This window comes from Nomascus leucogenys, chromosome 15, assembly GCF_006542625.1.
Source record: "Nomascus leucogenys isolate Asia chromosome 15, Asia_NLE_v1, whole genome shotgun sequence".
In the NCBI taxonomy this organism is placed as follows: domain Eukaryota; kingdom Metazoa; phylum Chordata; class Mammalia; order Primates; family Hylobatidae; genus Nomascus; species Nomascus leucogenys.
Genome location: NC_044395.1, coordinates 26,734,784 through 26,758,060, shown reverse-complemented (window position 1 = coordinate 26,758,060; position 23,277 = coordinate 26,734,784). Strand labels below are relative to the sequence as shown.

At 37.9% G+C, this 23,277-nt stretch overlaps 1 protein-coding gene across 2 annotated transcripts in view; it reads right to left on the bottom strand.

Moving 5' to 3' along the window:
- Positions 1-2,778: 2,778 nt before the first annotated feature.
- Positions 2,779-23,277, bottom strand: part of LOC100593369 (protein NPAT) — a 61,561-nt gene continuing 41,062 nt past the window's right edge. Inside the window, exons 11-18 of one of the 2 annotated variants that reach the window (XM_030829291.1) lie at positions 22,891-22,987; positions 22,156-22,284; positions 18,122-19,777; positions 15,825-15,940; positions 15,641-15,749; positions 7,715-7,775; positions 6,475-7,630; positions 2,779-4,598 (exon numbers count right to left, since the gene is read on the bottom strand). In XM_030829291.1, the coding sequence (XP_030685151.1) occupies positions 4,521-4,598; positions 6,475-7,630; positions 7,715-7,775; positions 15,641-15,749; positions 15,825-15,940; positions 18,122-19,777; positions 22,156-22,284; positions 22,891-22,987 (3,402 nt within the window). In that variant the 3' untranslated portion in view covers positions 2,779-4,520. The remainder of the gene's footprint in view (positions 4,599-6,474; positions 7,631-7,714; positions 7,776-15,640; positions 15,750-15,824; positions 15,941-18,121; positions 19,778-22,155; positions 22,285-22,890; positions 22,988-23,277) is intronic. The other variant, XM_030829292.1, reaches the window with a different exon arrangement.

Genomic DNA, 23,277 nt, shown 5'->3' with positions numbered 1-23,277 from the left:
ACCAATACACACCACTAAAATGGCTAAATGAAAATATCTAACGTCAGAAATAACACAGAGTATTGAGAACTTATTATACTGTTGAGTCTAGCATAAATTGTTAACCATTCTGGAAAATGAAAAAATTTGAATGTCTGAATATATGCAACTGTGTTCCAGCAACCCTATTCCTAAGTATCTATCCAACTGAGATGTGCAATGCATTCACAAAAAAATGTGCAAGAACATTCACAGCAGTCTGTTCATAATAACTTTTACCATCTATAAAATGGATTAACTGTAATATAATACAATGAATATATACACAGCATTGAGCATGACTGAGCTGAATTATACAAAACATGAGTGTTTCTCACAGAATACTCCATGTATCCACTGATATCGTTAAGGAAAACAAAGCTAAATTAATCTCTAGTGCTAGAAGTCACAATAATGACTACTCTAGGGTACTGGTAATGTTCAAAGTGATTATGTGGATGTATTTACTTAAAGAAAAAATTCACTGAAGGGCATGAATTTATAGTGGTGCACTTTTCTCTTTATGTGTCTCCATAAAAATTTTGTATTAATAAAGCAAGACCATCCCTACATAACAGCAATAACCAGTTAAAACTATGAAATGAAGAGCTTTCTAAAAATAGTAACAAACAAAAACACCCAGTTTAGCATGAAATTTCTGATAGGGATAACTGTAACACTTTGATACATACCATATGATCGTTACCCTTTGCTTCTTTATGAATTAGCTTCTGACATTAATATAGTTCAAATATTCCAATAGAAATTTAACTTGAAATAATACAAGTGATTCTAAAGTTCATCAGGAAGCATAAAAGGGTGAATACTTGAAAAAACAAAAACAGTAACAGTGGACACAAAAGTTATAATGATTTAATCAGTGGCACAGAATAGATTATACACATACCATATAGTGTGTATATATGTGTATACATTTAGTACAAGTCCAAAATCTTTGATCATACACCTTTGAGATTAGCTGGGGTTCATAAATCAGAATATTTTGGATTTCTAAAAAATAACTCAAATGTATGCACCATATGCCCCCTGGTTGAGTCTGGAACAGCAGACTCAACATTACTATAAATGAGATAAAGACTGTTAAGTAGCCTCGTGTCATTTCAGGTAAGGTTTACCACAGAATGAGTTCTGATGTTAAATCTCGGGGGAAAAAATTGGTTGCCAGAACCTTTTGGGTTTTAGAATTGTGAATAAGAGATTGTTAATCAGTGTAGGATAAGACAGATATCTTAAATAAATGAACAGGGGAAAGGAAAGCTTATCTGAACAAACTGTGCAGTGGTTAAATTGTCAAGTGAACAAACTGTCAAGCAGTTACATATTTAGGGAAAAAATGTACACTGACCCTTTTTTCATATCAGGTACCAAAACAAGTAACAAATGGATTAGGAGCTAACTCCTAATTTTACCAAATCAGGAAATACAAACCTAGAAACAGGTGATGATATAGGTGAATATGCCTCTGGAAATAGATAAGCATATGCTATGCAAAAAAATGACAATTTGCTGGTAGAAATGTAAACTGACGCCAAGTTTAATAGCAGCATATGGCAAAATGTACTGAGAACCTTAAAAAAAGGTACACTAACTTCTTGATTTGGTAATTCTACTCTCTAAAATTTCTAACGAAATAATTAACATAAACAAATGTTTAACTGCTGTTTTTGTTTGTAATAGCTAAAAAAAAGGAAAAAGCTTTATATTATTGGAAGTAAAAGAAGCAGCTGGATGAAGTGGCTCACATGCCTGTAATCCCAACACTTGGGAGGCCGAGGCAGGAGGACTGCTTGAGTCCAAGAGTTTAAGATCAGCGTGGGCAACACAGTGAGACCCCATCTCTCTGAAAGACAAAAAAAAAAAAAACAAAAAACAAAACAAATAAAAAACTGGGTGCGATGGAATGTGCCTGTAGTCCCAGCTACTCGGCAGGCTGAGGTAGGAGGATCACTTTAGCCTGGGAGGTCAAGGCTGCAGTGAGCCTTGATTTTGCCACTGTACTTCAGCCTGCAACAGAGTGAGACCCTCTCTCAAAAAAACAAAACAAAAAGCATTAGGAAGCTGTATGTATCATGAGTTCAACAATGTAGATAAAAATTTACAAAAAAAGAAAAAGGTATGACAAAATGATAACATTTATAAAAAGAAAAAAGTACACAATGAGTCCATTGCTTAAAGGAAGCAGCAAAATAACTAATAATAAAGTCAAAACTTAGTAATTTCAGAAAGCTGGGCTTGAGCCTGAAAGATGATGACCAGAGAAAGGATGAACGCAGAACATATAGTAATATGCTTTTGAAATTACTCCTAATAGTCATGACATGTAGCCTTTGCATGAATGCTGATGGATGCTTTTCTCATGTGCAATTTCAACACACTATAGTTCTAATAATATCCAGGGCTAAATCTGTAACAAGATTTTACTTAACAACACTTCTCAGATTTGGCATACACTGACTGCATTAACCTCTAAGTAATATCCAAACAACAGACTGGATCCTTATATGTAATTATAAAAACAGCCATGGATTGTTGTAGTATACATCAACCCTGAATTGCAGTCACTGGGCATTTAAGTATTCAAATAGGTTACCAGGTACAATAGTATAATTAAGTCCAGGACCTGTGGACTTTTAAGGTAAAATGGGGATATGATTTTGCCCTTGAACATAAAAGCTCCAAGTACAAGTTATCTTTCAACTTTATTTAGCAGTTCCTGGTTAGTTAACTATGAATCTTGAAGAAAGCAAACTTATTTTATTTGTATACGAATTTTCAGTACTTAGTACATACAAGTATGAATTGAATAAGAAGAAAACTCTGTGATTTTCAGCATTGTACAAACTCCCAAAAAAGAGTAAGAACTGATTTGCAAAGGAATTTAATCAGTTTCTAAACAAGACTGCCAATATAAAGTAATTCAAACTTTTGAAGTTAATGAAAATATTTATTCAAACCTAACTGTAGTACAGTCTCAAGTTGAGTTAAATAAACATTAACTATATGATATTTAGTTCCTTAGGAATAGACCACTGCCACATCATACAAATTTCTTACATCACAAGTTTTTGCAGTAAGGTTCAGCAATTAAGAAGACATGATTTCTACACTGAGAAATGTTGTGTTAAAGTCGGATGGATTTATTTTTTTAAAGGCTACCAGTACAAAAAAATGGTTGAGGAAAGTGACTCTTTAACAAAATATACACCTGTAGAAAAAAATCCCTAATATACTGATATTTAATTGAACGGAAAGTACTAAAGAGAACATACTTTAATATCTAGGCACAATTGGTCAGGTACTAATTATAATTTCTGTTCTTATTTAAAAGTTTAAACCAATTCTTCAACTTGACTGATGTGTGTGAGTCTAATACAGAGAAGGCACCTCTCTCATCTCTCACTCTCCTTAAGGACCTTTTGAGAGAAACTCTTTGTAACACTTTAAGGGACACAGACAATGCACTATATCTAAGTATAGATATAGTTATTTAACATACCCATTGTAGGAGAAACTAAAATATAAAACTATGATTTCTCTTTTTACATCTTATGATGGACACAACACCAGAAGATAATCCTCCACATAAGCTTTCACACAGAACACAAGATTTAAATTATATGTGCATTGGTCACTACAATGTAAAGAGTCCTATGAATTAGTGCAATTCTTTAAATCCCCAGCATTTAGGGGAAAAGTACATACCGAGAAATCTCTACTACAAACCAAACTTTATATGGCTCAATAGTCTAACCACTTAAAGTTCTGTAAAAAATCTTAAAAGTTATAAATGAAAGATCAGAACATTCAATAAATGGTTTACAAAATTCTCTCTTTAAAACAAAGAGAACAGAGTGATCAGAATAGGTAAAGTGTAAAATTCCAGAAATATAATACTTACAGCAATTATAAGAAAGGGGTAGTATTCACTCTAGGAAAAGACTCATCAAACTGTTGATTTCTAATTAGATATTTTGCTATCAGTTGAGGTACTTTTCATTTTGTAGTACTTAGTGGTTGTGTATTTAAATGTCTTGTTGAATAGTTACTGAAGGTAATTTATAAGAATAAGCATCATTTTCCTCTAAAACAAGTTGAGAAACTATTCCAGATGAGTAAGTCTCAGAATTAGGGATCATAAGAAGTCAAAAAACACAGTGTAAGAACATTAGGTTGATTTAACCTCTATTTCAACAAGAATTTACACAGTATTTACAATATGGAATTGTCAAAGCTATACAGTTTTGCAGATTGGCTTTACTTACATTTCTGCAAATGTTTTTCCCAAAATAAAAATATACCAAGTAAGTCTATTTACAAACTAGGAAGCTGTTTCAGAAACAGCATGATTTAGATATAAAGTGAAATTTCAGTACAACGAAAGTGCAGGTCATGCTTTCAGATTCTGTCAATATCCCATTCCCTACACTCAGTTTCAGGGATATGAGTTTTGAACACCTACTGTTCTTATGTGTCCAAAATGTTTACTCATCATAATGCAATGATAACAAAAATTTGTCTACATCCATTCCTGCTGGAAATGAACTGGGAAGCTTCTTTTTCTGTTGAAAAAGAGAAAGAAAAAATAAACTCAAACAAGGCCAAAATGTCTTAGTAAGTCACCTAAAACAGTATATTGGGTTCTTTCACATACTACTAAAATTGTCAAACTTTTTTAGTCTATTAGAATTTTACTTCTATAGAGAAGTAGAGACAAGTTTTATAAACCCAAAGTTAATTAAATATACTTCAATGGCACCTGAATGTTAGTTTATGGCAAAAGACATGATACAAATCCAGAGTGTCTGAATGTTGAATGAGACAAGATAGAACATGCTTTCTATGTTAGGTGGTTATTACTTCTTAGAAAGCTTTACTAACAGATGTTTAGGGTTACAGATACTTATCAGTTCCAAAACTTAATATACACTAGATACTTTATGTATACTACATTTAGACTTCACAACCTAAGATATCTGGTAATATCATGTCAAGTGATGAGGCTGAGACTCAGAGAGGCTACAGACTTAACCATGATCACAGGACCAATAAGCAGTAGATGCAGGATTCAAACACAGACTTGTAGGGCAACAAAGCCTAAATTATTTCCCTGATACCATACGTCCTCTATGATATTTTAAGCACTTTCTTTCTATTCAATCCACTTACTAAATAGCTAACCAAACTGAAAATAAATGGATTTCATTTATCAATGCTATCCCTGCATTGCCTTCCTAGAGACAACAATGCTTAAATAAAACACATAAGTAAGGCCAGGCGCAGTGGCTCATGCCTGTAATCCCAGCACTTTGGGAGGCCAAGGCGTGCAGATCAGTTGAGCTCAGGACTTCAAGACCAGCCTGGGCAACATGGCAAAACCCTGTCTCTACTTAAAAAAAAAAAAAAAAAAAAAAAAAAAAACAAGAAAAAAATGACCAGGCGTGGTGGCTCATGCCTGTAATCCCAGCATTCTGGGAGTCCAGGGCAGATGGATCACGGGGTCAGGAGTTCAAGACTAGCCTGGGCAACATGGCGAAATTCCATCTCTACTAAAAATACAAAAATTAGCCAGGTGTGGTGGCAGACACCTGTAATTCCAGCTACTCGGGGGGCTGAGGCAGGGAATTGCTTGAACTCAGGAGGCGGAAGTTGCAGTGAGGCGAGATCGCACCACTGTACTCCAGTGGGTAACAGCACAAGACTCCGTCTCAAAAAAAAAAAAAAAAAGGAAAAAATATTAGCCAGATGCAGTGGCGCATGCCTGTAGTCCCAGCTACTTGGGAGGCTGAGGTAGGAGAATCGCTTGAGTCTGGGAGGCGGAGGCTGCAGTGAGCCAAGATCGCACCATTGCACTCCAGCCTGGGCAACGAGAGTGAAACCCTGTCTCAAAAAAAAGGAAAAACATAGGCAAATTTAATTTTTCCACTGCTCTAATATGCTAACATTTTTAAGGGCCTATGGAAGAGATTACAAGACGTGGAGGAAAAAAAACTGAAAATCTAAGAACAAAGTCGTTTATTACTTGGTAATTCTACACAATAGTGTTTAATAGTGTTTCCCAATCTTTCATGACTATGTCATGCTCATGAAAAAACTTGAGTTCTACCAAGAAAGAAAGAAAAACTATTTTTTCCCCCTGGAAAGATGTTTATAAACAAATGCCTCAGCAGTTGTTCTGAAAATGCCGTTTCACCTAGACACCTTGTGCGTACTACACTAACACTGCTGGACTGCTTTGTTGCCCTACAAGTCTGGGTTTGAATCCTGCATCTACTGCTTATTGGTCCTGTGATCATGGTTAAGTATTTTGTCAATGACAACTAAAAGCTGTCTTAGCCATAACGTTCAGTCAAGTTGTTGTGGCAAGAACTGCTGAATTCGCTAATCATTAAAGGGAAAAAAAAGGTGTGGTTTTGAAATTAAAACTTTCAAACTTGCCTTAATTTTCTTCTTTTTCATTGGTATTGATGAATTTGTAAGATTTTTACTAGAAGGACGAGAGTTTCGCTCACGTTCATCTAATTCCTCAATTTTCCGCTTTTTTGTGGTGCTCCTTGAAGATGCTCTAAACTGTTGTGTGTTATCTTTCAGAGGAGTTGCTGAAGTAGTCCTAGAAATGGCTGCCCTGGAGAGAATCATTAATGTGTGGGCAGCCATATTTACACTGTTTTCACTGCCTGTTTCACTGGCAGGGCTGCAGGCAGGCAAGTCTGGGGTGACAGGAGGGACCATTACTTTTGATGCACTACTGTCTTCACTGAAACGCCTACTAGAGGGGGCCTTGATAATATCTATAGGTTCTTCTTTATGTTTTTCCCCTGCCCCTGAGCCAGGTGTCCGGGGTACAGGTAAATCACTACTATCGGCAAGCCTACTTACTGAGCTGTGCCTCTGTATATCCTGTAACATTTCTGTGGTAATCAAAGAACTGGCGGATTTAGTTTGTTCTTGTTTTAGATCCTTCACAGCTGTACCTACTGAAGGGACATTTTTATTGTTTGAAGATGTGCCTTGTTTTTTGGTCATTTCTTGCAGTGAAGCTATAGATTTCTCACTTCGCAAACCCCCATTTTGCTGCCCAATAGATAATTTCGAATTTTCTGGATTTTTCTGCCTTTCTACATCGCTGCATAATTCATTCTCCTTATTAGCTGTTGCTTTATGGAAAGATTCAAGCACAATTTCTGTTGGTGAAACTTTCTTTTCTGATTGAGTTTCTCTTACGGTGGTATGTCGGCTAACGGCACTTTCTGATTTAGATAAAATCTTAGGCAGAGGAGGCTTCTCTTTCTCTCTTTTGACAGCAGTATTAGAAGGGGGTTTTAAGGTGGAGGACACATTGGGTGAGTCAAGATTAGGAAAAGAGATGGCATTCCTTTCTTTGTTTTGGGATACCATCTTATGGTTTGGCCCCTGTGTATTTGCCACAGAAGCAGTAGTGCTGTCAAAACAGAGTACACGTCTGTGGCATGGTTTAGCAGCTGGAACTACACTCTCTTCTGGGAAGGGAACTGTGGTTTCTTCTGATTTCTTCCCAAGATCCGTGGCAATATTCTTGTCAGAAACTTCAGTTCTAAAACAAAACAAAACAAAACTATTTGTAGCAGCATAAAGAAATCCTTTATGTTTTAAATCTGAGCATTCAAACAATCTATGATAGAAACTACTTTATACTCACCTTTGTGCATGACATCCAACTGAATGACCTGACGAATCCACCAAATTATTTACTTGTTTTCCTGAAATTATAAATGAACATTCCTGAGAAAAAGAATATACTCCTCTGAAAGAGGATGGAACAGATGACAATTATCACATATCATGAGAAAAAATTTTAAATGGTAGCTAATGTACATACAAATAGAACACATTGACAAAGCAGCTTTTAAAAAGCAGCTTTGAAATAACTACAAGATGGCTATTTCCCCACTGCTACAGAGGAAATCCAGATACGGAACAAATGACATGCGTCAACTTCAGGCAAATATTATGTTTGTCTGTTTGTTTTTTTTGAGACAGAGTCATGCTCCGTCACCCAGGCTGGAGTGCAGTGGCATGATCTGAGCTCACTGCAACCTCTGCCTCCCAGGTTCAAGCGATTCTCCTGCCTCAGCCTCCCAAGTAGCTGGGATTACAGGCGCCCCCAACCACGCCCAGCTATTTTTTTGTATTTTTAGTAGAGATGGGGTTTCGCCATGTTGGCCAGGCTAGTTTCAAACTCCTGGCCTCAAGTGATCTGCCCACCTGGGCCTCCCAAAGGGCTGAATTATAGGTGTGAACCACCCCGCCCGGTTCAGGCAAATATTATAAATCCAGTCTTTGGATCTACAAATTACAATGCTCAATATAGCACATAATGTACTACTTACATCCAGGTAGTCACTTAAAGAAAACAACAGATTATGTCTATTTTAAAATTCTGTCCAGGTACCTATCATGTTTACAAGCCTATGTCACTCAGAGCACATGCTCTGGAGTTCTAATAGCCGTATTTTAATTTCCACGAGCTTCAGCATTTACGTGGGAGAGCAGCAAAATATCAAAACTAGAAAGAAGAGCAAAGATGAGATTATGAAGAAACTTATGTATTATGCAAAAGGTTTCAGAGGCAATCCTTCAAGAGATTTATTTATTTATTTATTTTTGAGACGGCGTCTCACTCTGTTGCCCAGGCTGGAGTGCAATGGCATGATCTTGGCTCACTGCAACCTCCACCTCCTGGGTTCAAGCAATTCTGGTGCTTCAGCCTCCCGAGTAACTGGGATTACAGGTGCTCGCTGCCATGCCTGGCTAATTCTTGTATTTTTAGTAGAGAAGGGGTTTCACTATGTCGGCCAGGCTAGTCTCAAACTCCTGACCTCAGGCGATCCACCCTCCTCGGCTTCCCAAAGTGCTGGGATTACAGGAGTGAGCCACCATGCCCGGCCCCTTTAAGAGTGTTAAATAGGGAAGATGCATGAAAAGGTATATGTTTTTGGAAGATCAATCTGGCAATAATGTTGAAGATGGAACTGAGAAGACAGAAAACTGGAAGTAGAAACTCTATGTAGATGGCTATATTCCAGGTACGAGATGATGAGGGTCTGAGAGACAATAATGGGCATGTACATTTCCAAAAATAAAGGAAAAAAATAAATTGTGACATTAACCAAGGGGAAAAACACTAGGCAGAAGAAGTCTTTGAGGAAGAGAGGTGAGAAATATGTAGAGTTTGAAGGCCTTGAGTTACACAAAATTAGCAAGGGAGGAGAATAGTTTAGTTATGGCTCCAGAAGCCACCATAGTATCAACAGTTATAGGGAAAGCAAAGTAAGGTAAGAATGGAAAAGTTTCAATGCATGATGCAATATTAGGAGGCCACTGGTGACCCTAGTGTAGACAGTTTCAGTAGATACATGAGAAAAGACAATAATTTGAATGAAGAAACGGAAGATTAAGAGAGGTTAAGAGATTAAGATAAAAAGTCAGCAGGTGGGACAAACCTATGTTTATAGCCAGGGAGAGAAGCCAAACAGGAAAAGTTGAAAGATATACAGAAGATAGAATCTGGAGCATATGTAGACTGCATTAACCTTAGAAAGAATGAAAGACAGTTATTTCTTTAAGAAAGAAGGATGATTTTGGAAGCAGAATAGGTATGTACTGAATGAAAGTGATGATCAGGAAGTAAAGTTTAATACTGGTAAGATGGAAAATAAAAGCACTAGCTAAGAGTGAGGAGGAGCAGGACTAGATTTGAGACGTGCTGTGCAAGACTGGAATAGTTTGAAGGAAGAACATAAGAGAAAGCAGACACGCAGACATTTAAAATGATTGCCAAGCGGAAGGTGGGTGAGAAATACATTTTTAAGTGGTAGGGAATGGTAGCACTTCTAAGGCAATGCTAAGAAGCCCAGGTGTAAAAGTTGAGATGGTTGGCTGGACAGATCAAGGGCTGCAGAGTAGCTAGTGGCTATGTAGAAGAATGTGGATATGCAGGTTATTAAGAGTACTGGCAAAAGTGGCTGATGTGGTGGCTTGTGGTCTCTAGGCTGTTTAGTAAAGGAAGTGAATCCGGAAAGAAGACATAAGTTCAGGTGAAAGGTGAGGATTCAAGTAAGAAAAGCTATCACTGGTTGAAGAGGAATTCAATGGGTATATGGAAACGAGTGTGTTTTGAGATGCATCACTGGCCTTTAAAAATCTTGTAAGTCTAATAAAAAGGTGAAAAATTCAAGGTGTGGCTATAGGAGAGGCTGGCTGAAGTAAAAATAAGTCTTAGTAGTGGAAAGGATCTAGGCCGGGCGCAGTGGCTCATGCCTGTAATCCCAGCACTTTGGGAGGCTGAGGCAGGCAGATCACCTGAGGTCAGGAGTTCGAGACCAGCCTGGCCAACATGGAGAAATCCCGTCTCTACTAAAAATACAAAAAACAGCTGGGCATGGTGGTGCGTGCCTGTAGCCCCAGCTACTCGGGAGGCTGAGGAAGAATAATTGCTCGAACCCAGGAGGTGGAGGTTGGAGAGAGGTGAGACTGTGCCACTGCATTCCAGCCTGAGCGACAAGAGCAAGACTCTGTCTCAAAAATAAAATAAGGAGTGGAAAGGATAAAAAACCTCTGAGGGTTAGGGTGGTGGGTAGGTTTACAACATGGGCATTTTGTCATTCACAATGATGAAAAAATGTAGGGAGAGAAGTCTGAGAACCAGGTAACATAGTCATCAAGGTTCTGAGTAAAAATCTCGTGTTATTTTGTGTATGGTGTCTTTTGTTGAACAGAAACTTTAAATTCTGGAGTAGTTCACTCTATCAATTTTTTCCATTTATAAGTTATGTATTTCTCATTTTTAAATTTTATTTGAGACGGGTCTCACTATGTTGCCCAGGCTGGTCTCAAAATCCTGGGCTCGCGATCCTCCTGCCTCAGCCTCCCAAGTGGATAGGATTGCAGGTACATGCCACCGCACCCAGTTTCTTTTATTTTCTTCTATTAATATATACACACACATATGTATTTATATATATACATATATATTTGTGATAGGGTCTTGCTCTATTGCCCAGGCTGGAGTGTAGTGCATGAGGACAGCTCACTGCACTCTCAACCTCCTGGGCTCAAGTGATCCTCCCACCTCAGCATCTCAAGTAGCTGAGACTACAGGTGCACACCACCACACTTGGCTAATTTTTTTTTTTTCTTTTTGAGATGGAGTCTCACTCTGTCACCCAGGCTGGAGTGCAGTGGCACGATCTTGGCTCACTGCAAGCTCCGCCTCCCGGGTTCACACCACTCTCCTGCCTCAGTCTCCCGAGTAGCTGGGACTACAGGCGCCTGCCACCACGCCCTAATTTTTTGTATTTTTAGTAGAGACGGGGTTTCACTGTGTCAGCCAGGATGGTCTCGATCTCCTGACCTTGTGATCAGCCTGCCTCGGCCTCCCAAAGTGCTGGGATTACAGGCATGAGCCACCACGCCCGGCCCACACCTGGCTAATTTTTTAAAAAAAAATTTCTGTAAACACAGAGTCTCATTATGTTGCATAGGCCGGTCTCAAACTCCTGGGCTCAAGTGATCCACCTGTCTTGGCTTCCCAAAGTGCTGGAATTACAGGAGTGGAGCCATTGTGCTCAAAGTCTTCTCATTTTAAAAAAAGAAATCCCAGGCCAGGTGCGGTGGCTCACGCCTGTAATCCCAGCACTTTGGGAGGCCGAGGGAGGCGGATCACGAGGTCAGGAGATAGAGACCATACTGGCTGACACAGTGAAACCCCGTCTCTACTAAAAATACAAAAAAAATTAGCCAGGAGTGGTGGCGGGCGCCTGTAGTCCCAGATACTTGGGAGGCTAAGGCAGGAGAATAGCGTGAACCTGGGAGGCGGAGCTTGCAGTGAGCTGAGATGGCGCCACTGCACTCCAGCCTGAGCGAGAAGAGAGAGACTCCATCTCAATCTCAAAAAAAAAAAAAAAAAAAAAAAAAAGAAATCCTTGGCTGGGCATGGTGGCTCACACCTGTAATCTCAGCACTTTGGGAGGCCAAGGAGGGGGGGCGTTAAGAGGTCAGGAGTTCAAGACCAGCTTGGCCAAGATAGTGAAACCCTGTCTCTACTAAAAATACAAAAATTAGCTGAGTGTTGTGGCATGCACCTGTAATCCCAGCTACTCGGGAGGGTGAGACAGGAGAATTGCTTGAACCCAGGAGGTGAAGGTAGCAGTGAGCCGAGATCATGCCACTGCATTCCAGCCTGAGTGACAGAGCAAGACTCCCATCTAAAAAAAAATAAAAAAATATAAATAAATAAATCCTTTATCCCAATGTCATAAAAGTATTCTCTTATACATTCTTCTATCATTTAATTGTTTGACTTTTTACTTTTAGGTCTTTAATCATCTTGGACTTCATCTTTGTATGACGAAGGGATCTACTTTCTTCTCTATAAATTGTATATTTAATGATCAATACATTTCATATATTATACCATCCATCTCTTCTGACTTCTGATGTTAACATTACCATGTACAAGGTCTCTTTCTAAACTATCTTGTTCCATTTGTCTTTTTGTTTTAATTACTGTGGCTTTGAAATATTTTACTATTTGGTAGAATGAGTCTGTCCTCTGCTCTTCTATCTTCGCTAGTCATGGACTTTTATACTTTCTCATAGATTTTATAGTTTTTCCCATCTCCCAAAATATTCTACCGGGATTTTTAAGGAAAATTACATTGAATTTTTGATTCAACTTGGAAGAATTGCAATCTTTACACTGTTAAATTTTCAAATCTATGAACATGGTTCTCTTCTATTTATATATCCTTTATGAAAGATTTCAAATATTCTCCATTTCTAACATTTTTGGTTAGGTTACTTCCTTTATACTTTATCATTTTTGTGGTCATTATAAACAGTATCTTATTTTCTATTACAGTTAATAGGTGTTTATTGTTGGCACCTAAAACACAATTTTAATAAATTAACCATACCTGGCAACCTTACTGAATTATTAGTTCTATTAATTTTTCTATTAACTCCCTGTGGCTTTATTGTGTAAAAATCACATCATTTTCCATAACAGTTTAATTCTCTCTCGTCAAATCTTTACACGTATCTCTTTTCTTTTCTGAGACAGGGTCTCACTGTTGCCCAGACTGGAATGCAGTGGCATGATCATGGCTCACTTACAGCCTCAACCTCCTGGACTTAAGCAATCCTTCTGCCTCACCCTCCTGAATAGTTGGGACTACTATCTGCCACCACAGCTGGCTACTACTTTTAAAAAATTTATTTCCTAGAGACGTGGTCTCATTATATTGCCCAGGCTGGTCTCAAACTCCTAGACTCAAGCAATCCTCCTGCCTCGGCCTCCCAAGGTGCTGGGATTATGGGGATAAGCCACCATGCCCAGCTCCATTTTCTTACTATATTGTCTGGAACCACGTATGTATGGGACCTTGTTTATGGTGGAAGTATAATCAGATGTCAGTAGGGGAAAAGACTTATTACTTAGTAATTAATTTACTGGTGTTGGATACACTGGTTTATTACATACAGGGTGGGAATGAGTATTTTTGTGTTATTCACAGCTTTAAAGGGAACCCATGATGTTTACTATAGATAGCCTTTAAGAGCTTTTATCATCAATGGATGCTTAACCTCACCAATGTTTTTTTCTGGTATTAACTTTGTAAGGGATAAAAACAAGTGTCAGACTGTGAAGACATGTGTGATATGTTACTAATAAAAGTATAACACCTCAACAGACAGGAAATTTAATAGAGAAGTAGGAAAAGGATATGAACAAGCAATTCACAGAAGGGAAAATATTATTTATATAAGAGAAGATTCCAAACTTTATTAGTAATCAGAGTAAAGTAAAAGAATGATATGAGATACTACCACTTTACATCCATCATAGTGGCAAAAGTTAAAATATCACATGGTATCAAATATTGGTAGTGTTGTGAGGGAAGCAGGGAAAATAATGGTAGAAGTATAAACTTTCTTCTCTATGACTCAGAAATTCCAGGTCATAGAGAAGATATACTTCTTCTCTATTATACCCAGTATACCCGAAGATTTCTGGGAATAAGCCCCCAAAAGAAACTCTCATATGGGTTCACACAGAGGCATTTACAAAGATGTTCCTCATATCACTGCATGTCAGATCAAAAACCTTGAAAACATCTGAAAAGTCCACTGATAAGAGATATATAAAATACATTTATGCAAGTGATAGATATCAAATGGCCATTAAACGGAATGAACTAGTTATGAGAAAGAACATAAAAGTAATATAGAGTAGCTATAACATGACGTAAGTCTAAGAGGGTGCCTCAATAAGTCAAAATGCAACTTAAGCCTGCGTCAATAGATGTATACTGCTTAGTTTAAGGAAAGGCTGATTTGATAGCATTTAGTGAGTTCTCTGTATAATGAGTGCATTTAAGACACTCAGACTACTGAGAAGAAATACAATGTAATGTGTTAAGTGCTGTAGCATAGGTATCACTAAGAATTAAAGAAAAAAGTAAAACCGGAATACCCACCTCAGCCACCGCTGGTTAAAAATGCTTCCTAGGAACATTTAAGTTAAGTTTGAAGGATAAATAAGAACCAGATTGAGGGTAAGAGTTGGGTAAGAAGGGGGAATTCTAGGTAGAAGAGATAGCATTGGTAAAGGTACAGGGACAAGAACGATCACCAAGTGTAAGGTGAGCAGCAACTATAGTTTGTACAAAGGGTCCATGCTGGGAAGTGGTAAGAGATGAGAATGGAGAGGTTGAGAGTGACTAGATGACAAACGTATGCATATATGTCACTCTGAGAAATTTCAATTTTATCCTTTGGGCAAAGGGGAGTTGCTGAAAGTTTTTAGGCAGGAAAGCAACATATTCAGATTTGTATTTTAGGGAAAAAAAAGTCACTCAGCCAGCAGATATGAGGTGAACTGAAACAATAGAGACTAAAAGAAGGGAGACTACAAGACACTATTGATACAACTTAGATGAAAAATGACAAATACTTGAACTAAGAAGGAGAGGAAAAATGTGTTTTAAGAGTGACTACCAGCTTTTTCACATGAGTAAACAGATGGTTGGGACAATGGCTAAAATAGGGAACACAGGAAGGTAATTTGCAAACTTTAAAGCCTTGCTTCAAGTGTGGTCCAGTACCAGCAGCACTGGCGTTGCTTAGAAGCTGTTAGAAATGAGGAATTTCAGGCACTGTACCAGACCTATTAATTCAGTACCTGCATTTAACAAAATCCCCAAGTAGTTCATATACACACTAAACTACAAGAAGAACTGCTCTAAAGTCTCATACAATTATACAAGGCATTCATTACACACTTGAAAGCTGTTGGGAAAAATACGGATTATACTTAATTTAGGGAAGCTGCAAAGAACAAACCAAGGACTACTGGGCAAAAGCTAACAGATTCAACAAAGGAGACAATTTTCTCAGAACCAAAGCTGTTCAGTAACAGTTGGCTGCATTATGACATGTTACTAGCAAATGTAGGGTGATCACTTGTTTTAAAATGGTTTAGGTATTCAAAAAGAAAACATTTAGGTGTTGCTGCAAACAAATGAACATACAAAGTTGACATTAATGAACTTAAAAATGGTACCTATACAAGGCTTGTTTCTTAGTCCCTGAGCCTTCTGAGATTTTGGAGGGACGGGGAATTGAGGGATACTTCTATTGCATACAGGTGCTGTCAAAGGCATATGAAGAACCTAGAAGAGAAAAAGCCATGAATTACCCTAAGCTTGAAAAGCATCACCGCACCATTTTCAGTTCATAAATCTTACCTGCCGAGGAGGAGTAGAAAAGTTATTTCCATTCTGTCCAACCACAGATACTGGGATCATCCCTACCATTCCTTGGAGTACAGGCTGGACTGGAGAGGCAATTATTATGGCAGATCCTAAAAAAACACTTCTTGTTAAAATAAGATTTTCTCTCAAATGTTTTGGCACAAAACAAACAAATGTTTGGCACAAATTAATTATTGCTTTGAAATAAATTCTATGAACAATTCCTCTTCCTTACAATCCACTCTCCAAACACAAAACAAAACAAAAAAAAAAACAAAACCGAAACAGTTTTAGGAAAAACAGCAAGGCTAATAAATTAAGAAAAAGTCAATCCAAATACTAAGGTGGTCTTATGTTATTCAGTCAGTGAACCATGCTGATCAAGCATAAGACTCTACAGCCAAGACATCATATCACAATCATATCTGGATTCCTCTGGAAATAATGAAACTAGTTAGAAAATGAGTGGTCAATGTTTCAAGTCTGAACCTTATACCAGAAAATTAAAACCCCAACTGAATATTTATAGCCAGGACTACATTCATAACCCCAACCTATTACATATCTCAATGGTATTGATCAAAAAGGGGGAAGGTAAGCACGTAACTGGACAGAACAATGGAGGGAAAATTACAATGTCTACATGGTCCTTAGAAGTCAACAACATAGTTTGTGGCTACTGTAATTTAGTCCTGTCCCATAAACAAACTTTTGCCTAATACACTACTGTCAGGTTGATCCCCTCATTTTCATGCAACCCACTATGGTCTGTCTATGCTGGTGCTGCTTCTCTTCATTACTTATAGATTTTATAAGTTATAAAAACTTCCTTGCTTTAACTCCAAATCCTACCTTCATTCTTTAAGCTTTACCTCAAGCCCCACATTCTCTACTAATTCTGACCTCTCCTTTATATAATTTGTAACAGCACTTAAAACAGACCCATTAGGTTTAATACTAATTGTTGATATTTAATGAAATTTTATTGTATGTCTATAATGTAACAAAAAGGGAAAGGAGGGAAGCTTGGGAACCAACACATAAGGAAATGTAAATAAATGTGCCATGAGTGCTATCTCTGAGGAACATACAATAAAAAATTATCAATATGATAGGCATATCAATCACTAACTACATATAACACAGCAGGCAATAAATGCCACAAGAGCCCCTATGAAAAAAGGATTTTTTTTTTTTTTTTTTTTTTTGAGACAGAGTCTTACTCTGTCGCCCAGGCTGAAGTGCAGTGGTGCGATCTTGGCTCACTGCAACCTCTGCCTCCCAGCTTCAAGTGATTGTTCTGTCTCAGCCTCCCAAGTAGCTGGGATTACAGGTGCCCACCACCATGCCAATTTTTGTATTTTTAGTAGATACGGGGTTTCACCATGTTGGCCAGGCTGGTCTTGAACTCCTGACCTCGGGTGATCTGCCCACCTCGGCCTCCCAAAGTGCTGGGATTACAGGCACGAGCCACTGCGCCCAGCCATAAACAAAGGATTTTAAAGACAGAGATCAATTCTAGAAGATGAAAGGCAGTGAAAAATTAGAAAGGATTTTACAAAGGAAGAAATTCAAGTTTTTTTTTTTTTTTTTTTGAGACGGAGTCTTGCTCTTGTTGCCCAGGCTGAAGTGCAGTGGCATGATCTTGGCTCACTGAAACCTCTGTCTCCTGGGTTCACCTGAGTTCAAGAGATTCTCCTGCCTTGCCCTCCCAAGTAGCTGGAATTACAGGCGCCTGCCACCATGCCTTGCTCATTTTTTTGTATTTTTAGTAGAAATGGGGTTTCACCATGTTGGCGAGGCTGGTCTCAAACTCCTGACCTCAGGTGATCGGCCCACCTCGGCCTCCCAAAGTGCTGGGATTACAGGCGTGAGCCACCATACCCAGCCAAAATTCAAGTTTTTCTTGAAAATTTCTACAAATAGATGATAAATTCCCTGAAGACCATGACTATAAGAGCTATTTTTAAAAACTCCCCCACAACATTGGGTTTTATACAACCATGTAATGAATTAGTCTGTCTTTTCTGCTTCTTGTAACTTACTAGCACATAGATTGAGAAGTATTTGTGAAAAGAAAAAACCACTAAAGCCCATAGCTTACTAGCAGATTAAGAAAAAAAAAAAGGTTTGAATTAGCTAGCATAAAGAAGCAGCGTAATCACAAATTTCAGAATCTTTTCTCATACCATCTACCCATGACTTATTACTTCCCAGTCAATAACATCACATACAAAAGAAATTAGATCTCAACCCAGAGAAACGAATTTCAATTATGTTATTAAAGTTACCTTGTGAAAAGTTTGGTGACACAGCTTGGTTGACAGCAAATACACTGTTTGATCTCGGTGGTGTCTGTAACTGAGGCGGTAGAGGTTGAGCAGTCATAGGTGCAGAATTTCCAGGCAACACCACTACATTAGACTGACTTACAGATGTTCCTAATGCTGTTGGATCAGTCACACAGGTAGCTATCAGAATGTTATTTGAATTGCCAAAAGCTGTGCTTGTGGCTGGCATCAGCTGTATATATCCTCCATCCTTGGAAACACATGGTGTAACATTAGCTGAAAAAGCAATGCCATCTTCATTCTGAGTGTTGTTTACTGCAGAGTCTTCAGATTTGAATGCTAAAAGACTCTGTTCCATTGAGGCTGAATCCCCTACTTCAGCATATACAACAGCACTTACAGTTTCTTCTGAGGACAGGCATTTAACTAATTCTGCATTTTTAGCAGGTGATTTGGTAGGAGAAGACAAGATTATAGTTGGCAGGTTTTCTCCATTAATACTAGAAACAGCACTGGTAAGTTCAGTATCTGAGGAAACAAATGGATCATCACTAATGATAACTTTGAGAGAGACGATATTTGATGCATCTATCTCTGCTAAGTTGTTGCTAGAAGGTTTATCATCAGTATTTTGGGACTCAGAGTGAGAATCTCCCACTGAAGAACACACAGATTCTGGAGGAAGAGAGTGACTGTTTTCTACAGGAGTGCCTTCTGGAGGTGTCAGTGCAACTTTCTCACAGTTATCATTTCCACCTAAAGAGAGAAAAATAGTATTCTCTTCTTTTACGGAAGATGAAGGATCTTGTGAATCCTCAGACTTGGATGGCTGAGCTTCATTTTCTGTACGACTTAACTCAGCAGATGTTGAATCATTAGATGGTTGTTTAGTAGAAGACAGCGAATCTCCAAGATGAATTTCTACTTGTTGTCCGGATACATTTAAATGTGAACTTTCAACAGACACAGGTAGTACTTCACTTTGAAGACAAGAATTACCTGGGCAATTTGATAGCTGTGACATAACTGGTTCTAACACATTAATTTCTATTTCACTCTTGTGAATTTCACTAGAATTTGGTGACTTGGAACCATGAAAATTAATTTTAAGTTTTACTGTATCATTAGAATTTTCACAAAACTGACTTTTTTTAGATGGCTTTCCAGTTAATGAAGTATCTTGGGATAAAAGTTGAGAACTTTTCCCAGAGAGAATTAAGTTTTCATTGTTAGCTTCACAACCAAGTGAAACAAATGAAGTTATTGGTATATCAGGCTGATCAGGCTGTAATTGAGATTCATTTGGTACATTTGAAGACAAAGAATTCTTTTCAATCTCTATAGCCATTTCAGTTTCAGTGGACATCTGATTGGTGTATAATTCAGCACAATGTGGATTACATTCAGCATTAGAATTCCCTCTTTGGTTAAAGTCATTCAAATTAGGCACGGACTCAAAGGTAATGTCAATGTCACACTTCTGTTCAGTGGGTACAGCTGTTTTAAAGGCCTTTTTCTGTATGCTGGCACTTATTTGGGAAAAATTTTCCTCGTCTTCTTGTCTAAGCACATCATGGTTGTTGCTATTCTTCAAAGCATTTAATGGGTCATCATTCTGATAGGATGTACAAAATGGGGGCTGACCAGACTGACCATCTGCAAAGTATCAGGCAGGCAGACAGATATGGTAAATATGTTCAGCTTCTGAGGTAGTCATCTTTGCCATAAAACTTATTTTGCCAAGGAAATAACTCATCTTTGCATACCAGTAAGTGGAAGTCTGATACGCTGTGTTTCCCATTTACTGAGTATCAAAAAATTTACAGGTACTTTCTAGTTACTGATGACTTTTTACACAAGTGTCAATTTGTTTTCCAAACTTCTTGGAAGACAGATGATACAAAGAAGGAAAAAGTAAAGAGGTTTAATATTTCAATAGGTAAAAAACATACTGGCTCCAAAAATGAAGTTTATTTTGAAACACTAACTTTTCAACTTCTAACATTTCTTCTGACCTTAATTTATCTATTGCCTCGGCCTCCCAAAGTGTTGGGATCACAGGCATGAGCCACCACGCCCAACTTATCTGACATATTCTTAAAGGTGAGATGGGGCCAAGTACATTTTGCATGACTGACACTTGATCTCATTGTGTACTGTTTAACATTAAACACATATTTACTGAAGACCAACCATGCCTGGTTACTGGGATACAAAGATGAACGATCCAATCTCTAATCTTGGAGAGGTTAGTCAAGGAACCAACTATAGAACAGAAAGTCATAAGAAAGCATGGTAAAAACTGTAACAGCATAGGAACAAAAGGTACCATGAGAAAGCATTATAAAGTAGGCACTGTACGAAAAGATCTTAAAAAAAAAAAAAAAGTATGATACGACTAAGGAAAGAGTATTTCCTTTTTTTTTTTTTGAGACAGAGTCTTGCTGTCGCCCAGGCTGGAGTGCAGTGTTGCGATTCTCAGCTCACTGCAGCCTCTGCTGCCTCCCAGGTTCATGTGATTCTCCTGCCTCAGCCTCTTGAGTAGCTGGGATCGCAGGCGTGCGCCACCACACCTGGCTAACTTTTGTATTTTTAGTAGAGACAGGGTTTCACCATGTTGACTAGGCTGGTCCTGAACTCCTGACCTCAAATAATCTGCCCTCCTTGGCCTCCCAAAGTGCTGGAATTACAGGCATAAGCCACCGTGCCCGGCCTGGAAAAAGTGTTTCAGAAAACAACAATACAGCATTCACAATTTAGGACAGAAAACATTAACTTGAATCAGTATGAAAAATATTTTTTAAAAACCAGAAAATTTATGTCAACTAGCATATACAGCAGTCTCCCATTATCTGTAGTTTTGCTTTCTGTGGTTTCAGTTACCTACAGTCAACCAGTCTAAAAATAGGTGAGTATAGTACAATAAGATATTTTGAGGAAGACTACATTCACATAACTTTTATTACAGTATATTGTTGTAACTGTCCCATTTTATTATTAGCTATTGTTAATTTCTTACTGTGCCTAACTTTAAATTAAACTTTACCATACGTATGCCTGAATAGGAAAAAACAGTAAATACTATATAGGCTTTGGTACCACCCAATTTCAGGCACCCACTGGGGGGCTTGGAATATATCCCCCACAGATAAGGGGGGACTACTCTAATTCTGTTAAATGTGACACCTGCTGTTGAGTACAGAGCACCTCTGAATCCTTATTGTGGGGAAAACAGTGGAAATTGTATAGAGGCCACATACATTAAGGATAAGTAGTTCCTCAGTGAAGTAGGAAGACTTTCTCAGAAAACAGAATTTCAAGTTTCACTTTGTACAGGGAAGAATTTAAGTGAAACACAATCTTCTAGACATAATATATACTGCAAAAAACACAACCCACTATAATTCAGCCTAAGAAGAAATGGAGAATTGGACTTGATTGTTGGCAGAGGAATTAAAGGAGGCACATAGTCTGAGATTCTCGAAGGACAGGATGTGAACGAACATTGGAAGCCATCAGATTTTTTTACTGGTGGGAGCAGGTGATAATATTTAAAAACAGGTGCACAGAAAACATGTGCCTTAAAAAAAAAAATGTTACAGACTTTTGAGCAACTGAACAACATTAATACTAAATTGCACATGTCAAGAATTGACTGAATTATAAAGGAATGAGGTTGAGTGTGGTGGCTCTCACGCCTGTAATGCTACCTCTGCTTCCCAAAGTGTTGGGAGGATCGTTTGAGGCTGCATGCAGTGAGCTATAATTGTGCCACTGCACTCCAGCCTGGAGGACAAGAGGGAGACCTTGTCTCAAAAAACACACACACACCAACAAAAAAAGCTTATAGTAAAAGAATACCCTAAATTTTCTTTCTAATCAAACTACCAAAAATTTATAATTGTTTTAACAGAGAGAAAAATACAAAAATGACCTGTAACAATCTGAGCAACTTCTACTTCCAAATTAATGTTTTCTGCCTTTGAATTTTGAGACTAATATTAAGATTTGGATTAACAAAATCAAATTCTTACCAGATTCTTCTGTTTCAAAAGAACCTTTAACTGCTAGATTAGTTTCATCTGCTAAGACTATACTGGGATTGGATTCCATAGGTTGACTGGAAATACTTTGTGATATATTTTTATTATTCTTTGTTTTACCTGTTAAAAAGGGAATAGGGAAATAATTAAGTGACCAAAACAAAAAATAAACATCAATGAATACAGCTGGTGGGTGATTAAGCAAATGTTAAACTTCGATTTAGCATTTTATGGATGTTTAAAAAATGTTGCTTTTAATACCATTTACAAGTACAAAGATCTTCCTACCAGAAAGGTGTTTCTTAAACTTTAGCCCAGTAATTTGCATTTTCTAACGAGTTCTCAGATAATGCTGAGATTGTTGGTTTGGGGGACTATACTGCACTAAATCATACGATTGAGGACAACAGCCAGTTTTTTGTATTCCCTTTGTACCATGCAATTGTATTTAGTACATTTGTATAGTGGTAGACGTCAACACATTCCCTGATGACTGGCAAAAATGCCACAAAAATAAAAAACAAAACTACTCTCCACTTTAATAGCTAGTTTCTCAGGTAAAAACAAACAAAACAACAAAAACTCCTTTAACATATCCATATGTTTGATGAAATGAAAACAAGAACTTTTTTAGATACTCTGGGGAATGTTGATTCACTCTGGTTAAGTTACCAAAGAAATTGGAGAAGCCTTTTTGTTCTGTCTTGAAATAAATAGTCTCCTTACCATAGTCAAAGAGATCAAAGAGTGCCTGAAATGCTGGGTCTGATTCTGTCTGTTCCAATATGTCCTGTATAGCTTCTTCAGACATGTGAATTTCACTCTGCAAAAAAGGAGTGGCGTGAAGGCATGATTCTGAGTTTATATATATTTACATATTTTACACACACACACACACACACACACACACACACACACACACACACACACACACATGAATGACAGGGTCTCACTCTTTTGCCCAGGCTGGAATGTAGTGGTACAGTGGTATAGTCACTGTAGCTCACTATAACCTGAAATTCCTGGGCTCAACTGATGCTCCTGCCTCAGCCTCTTGAGTAGCTGGGACTACAGGTGCACCACTATGCCTAGCTTATTTTTTTCTAATTATTA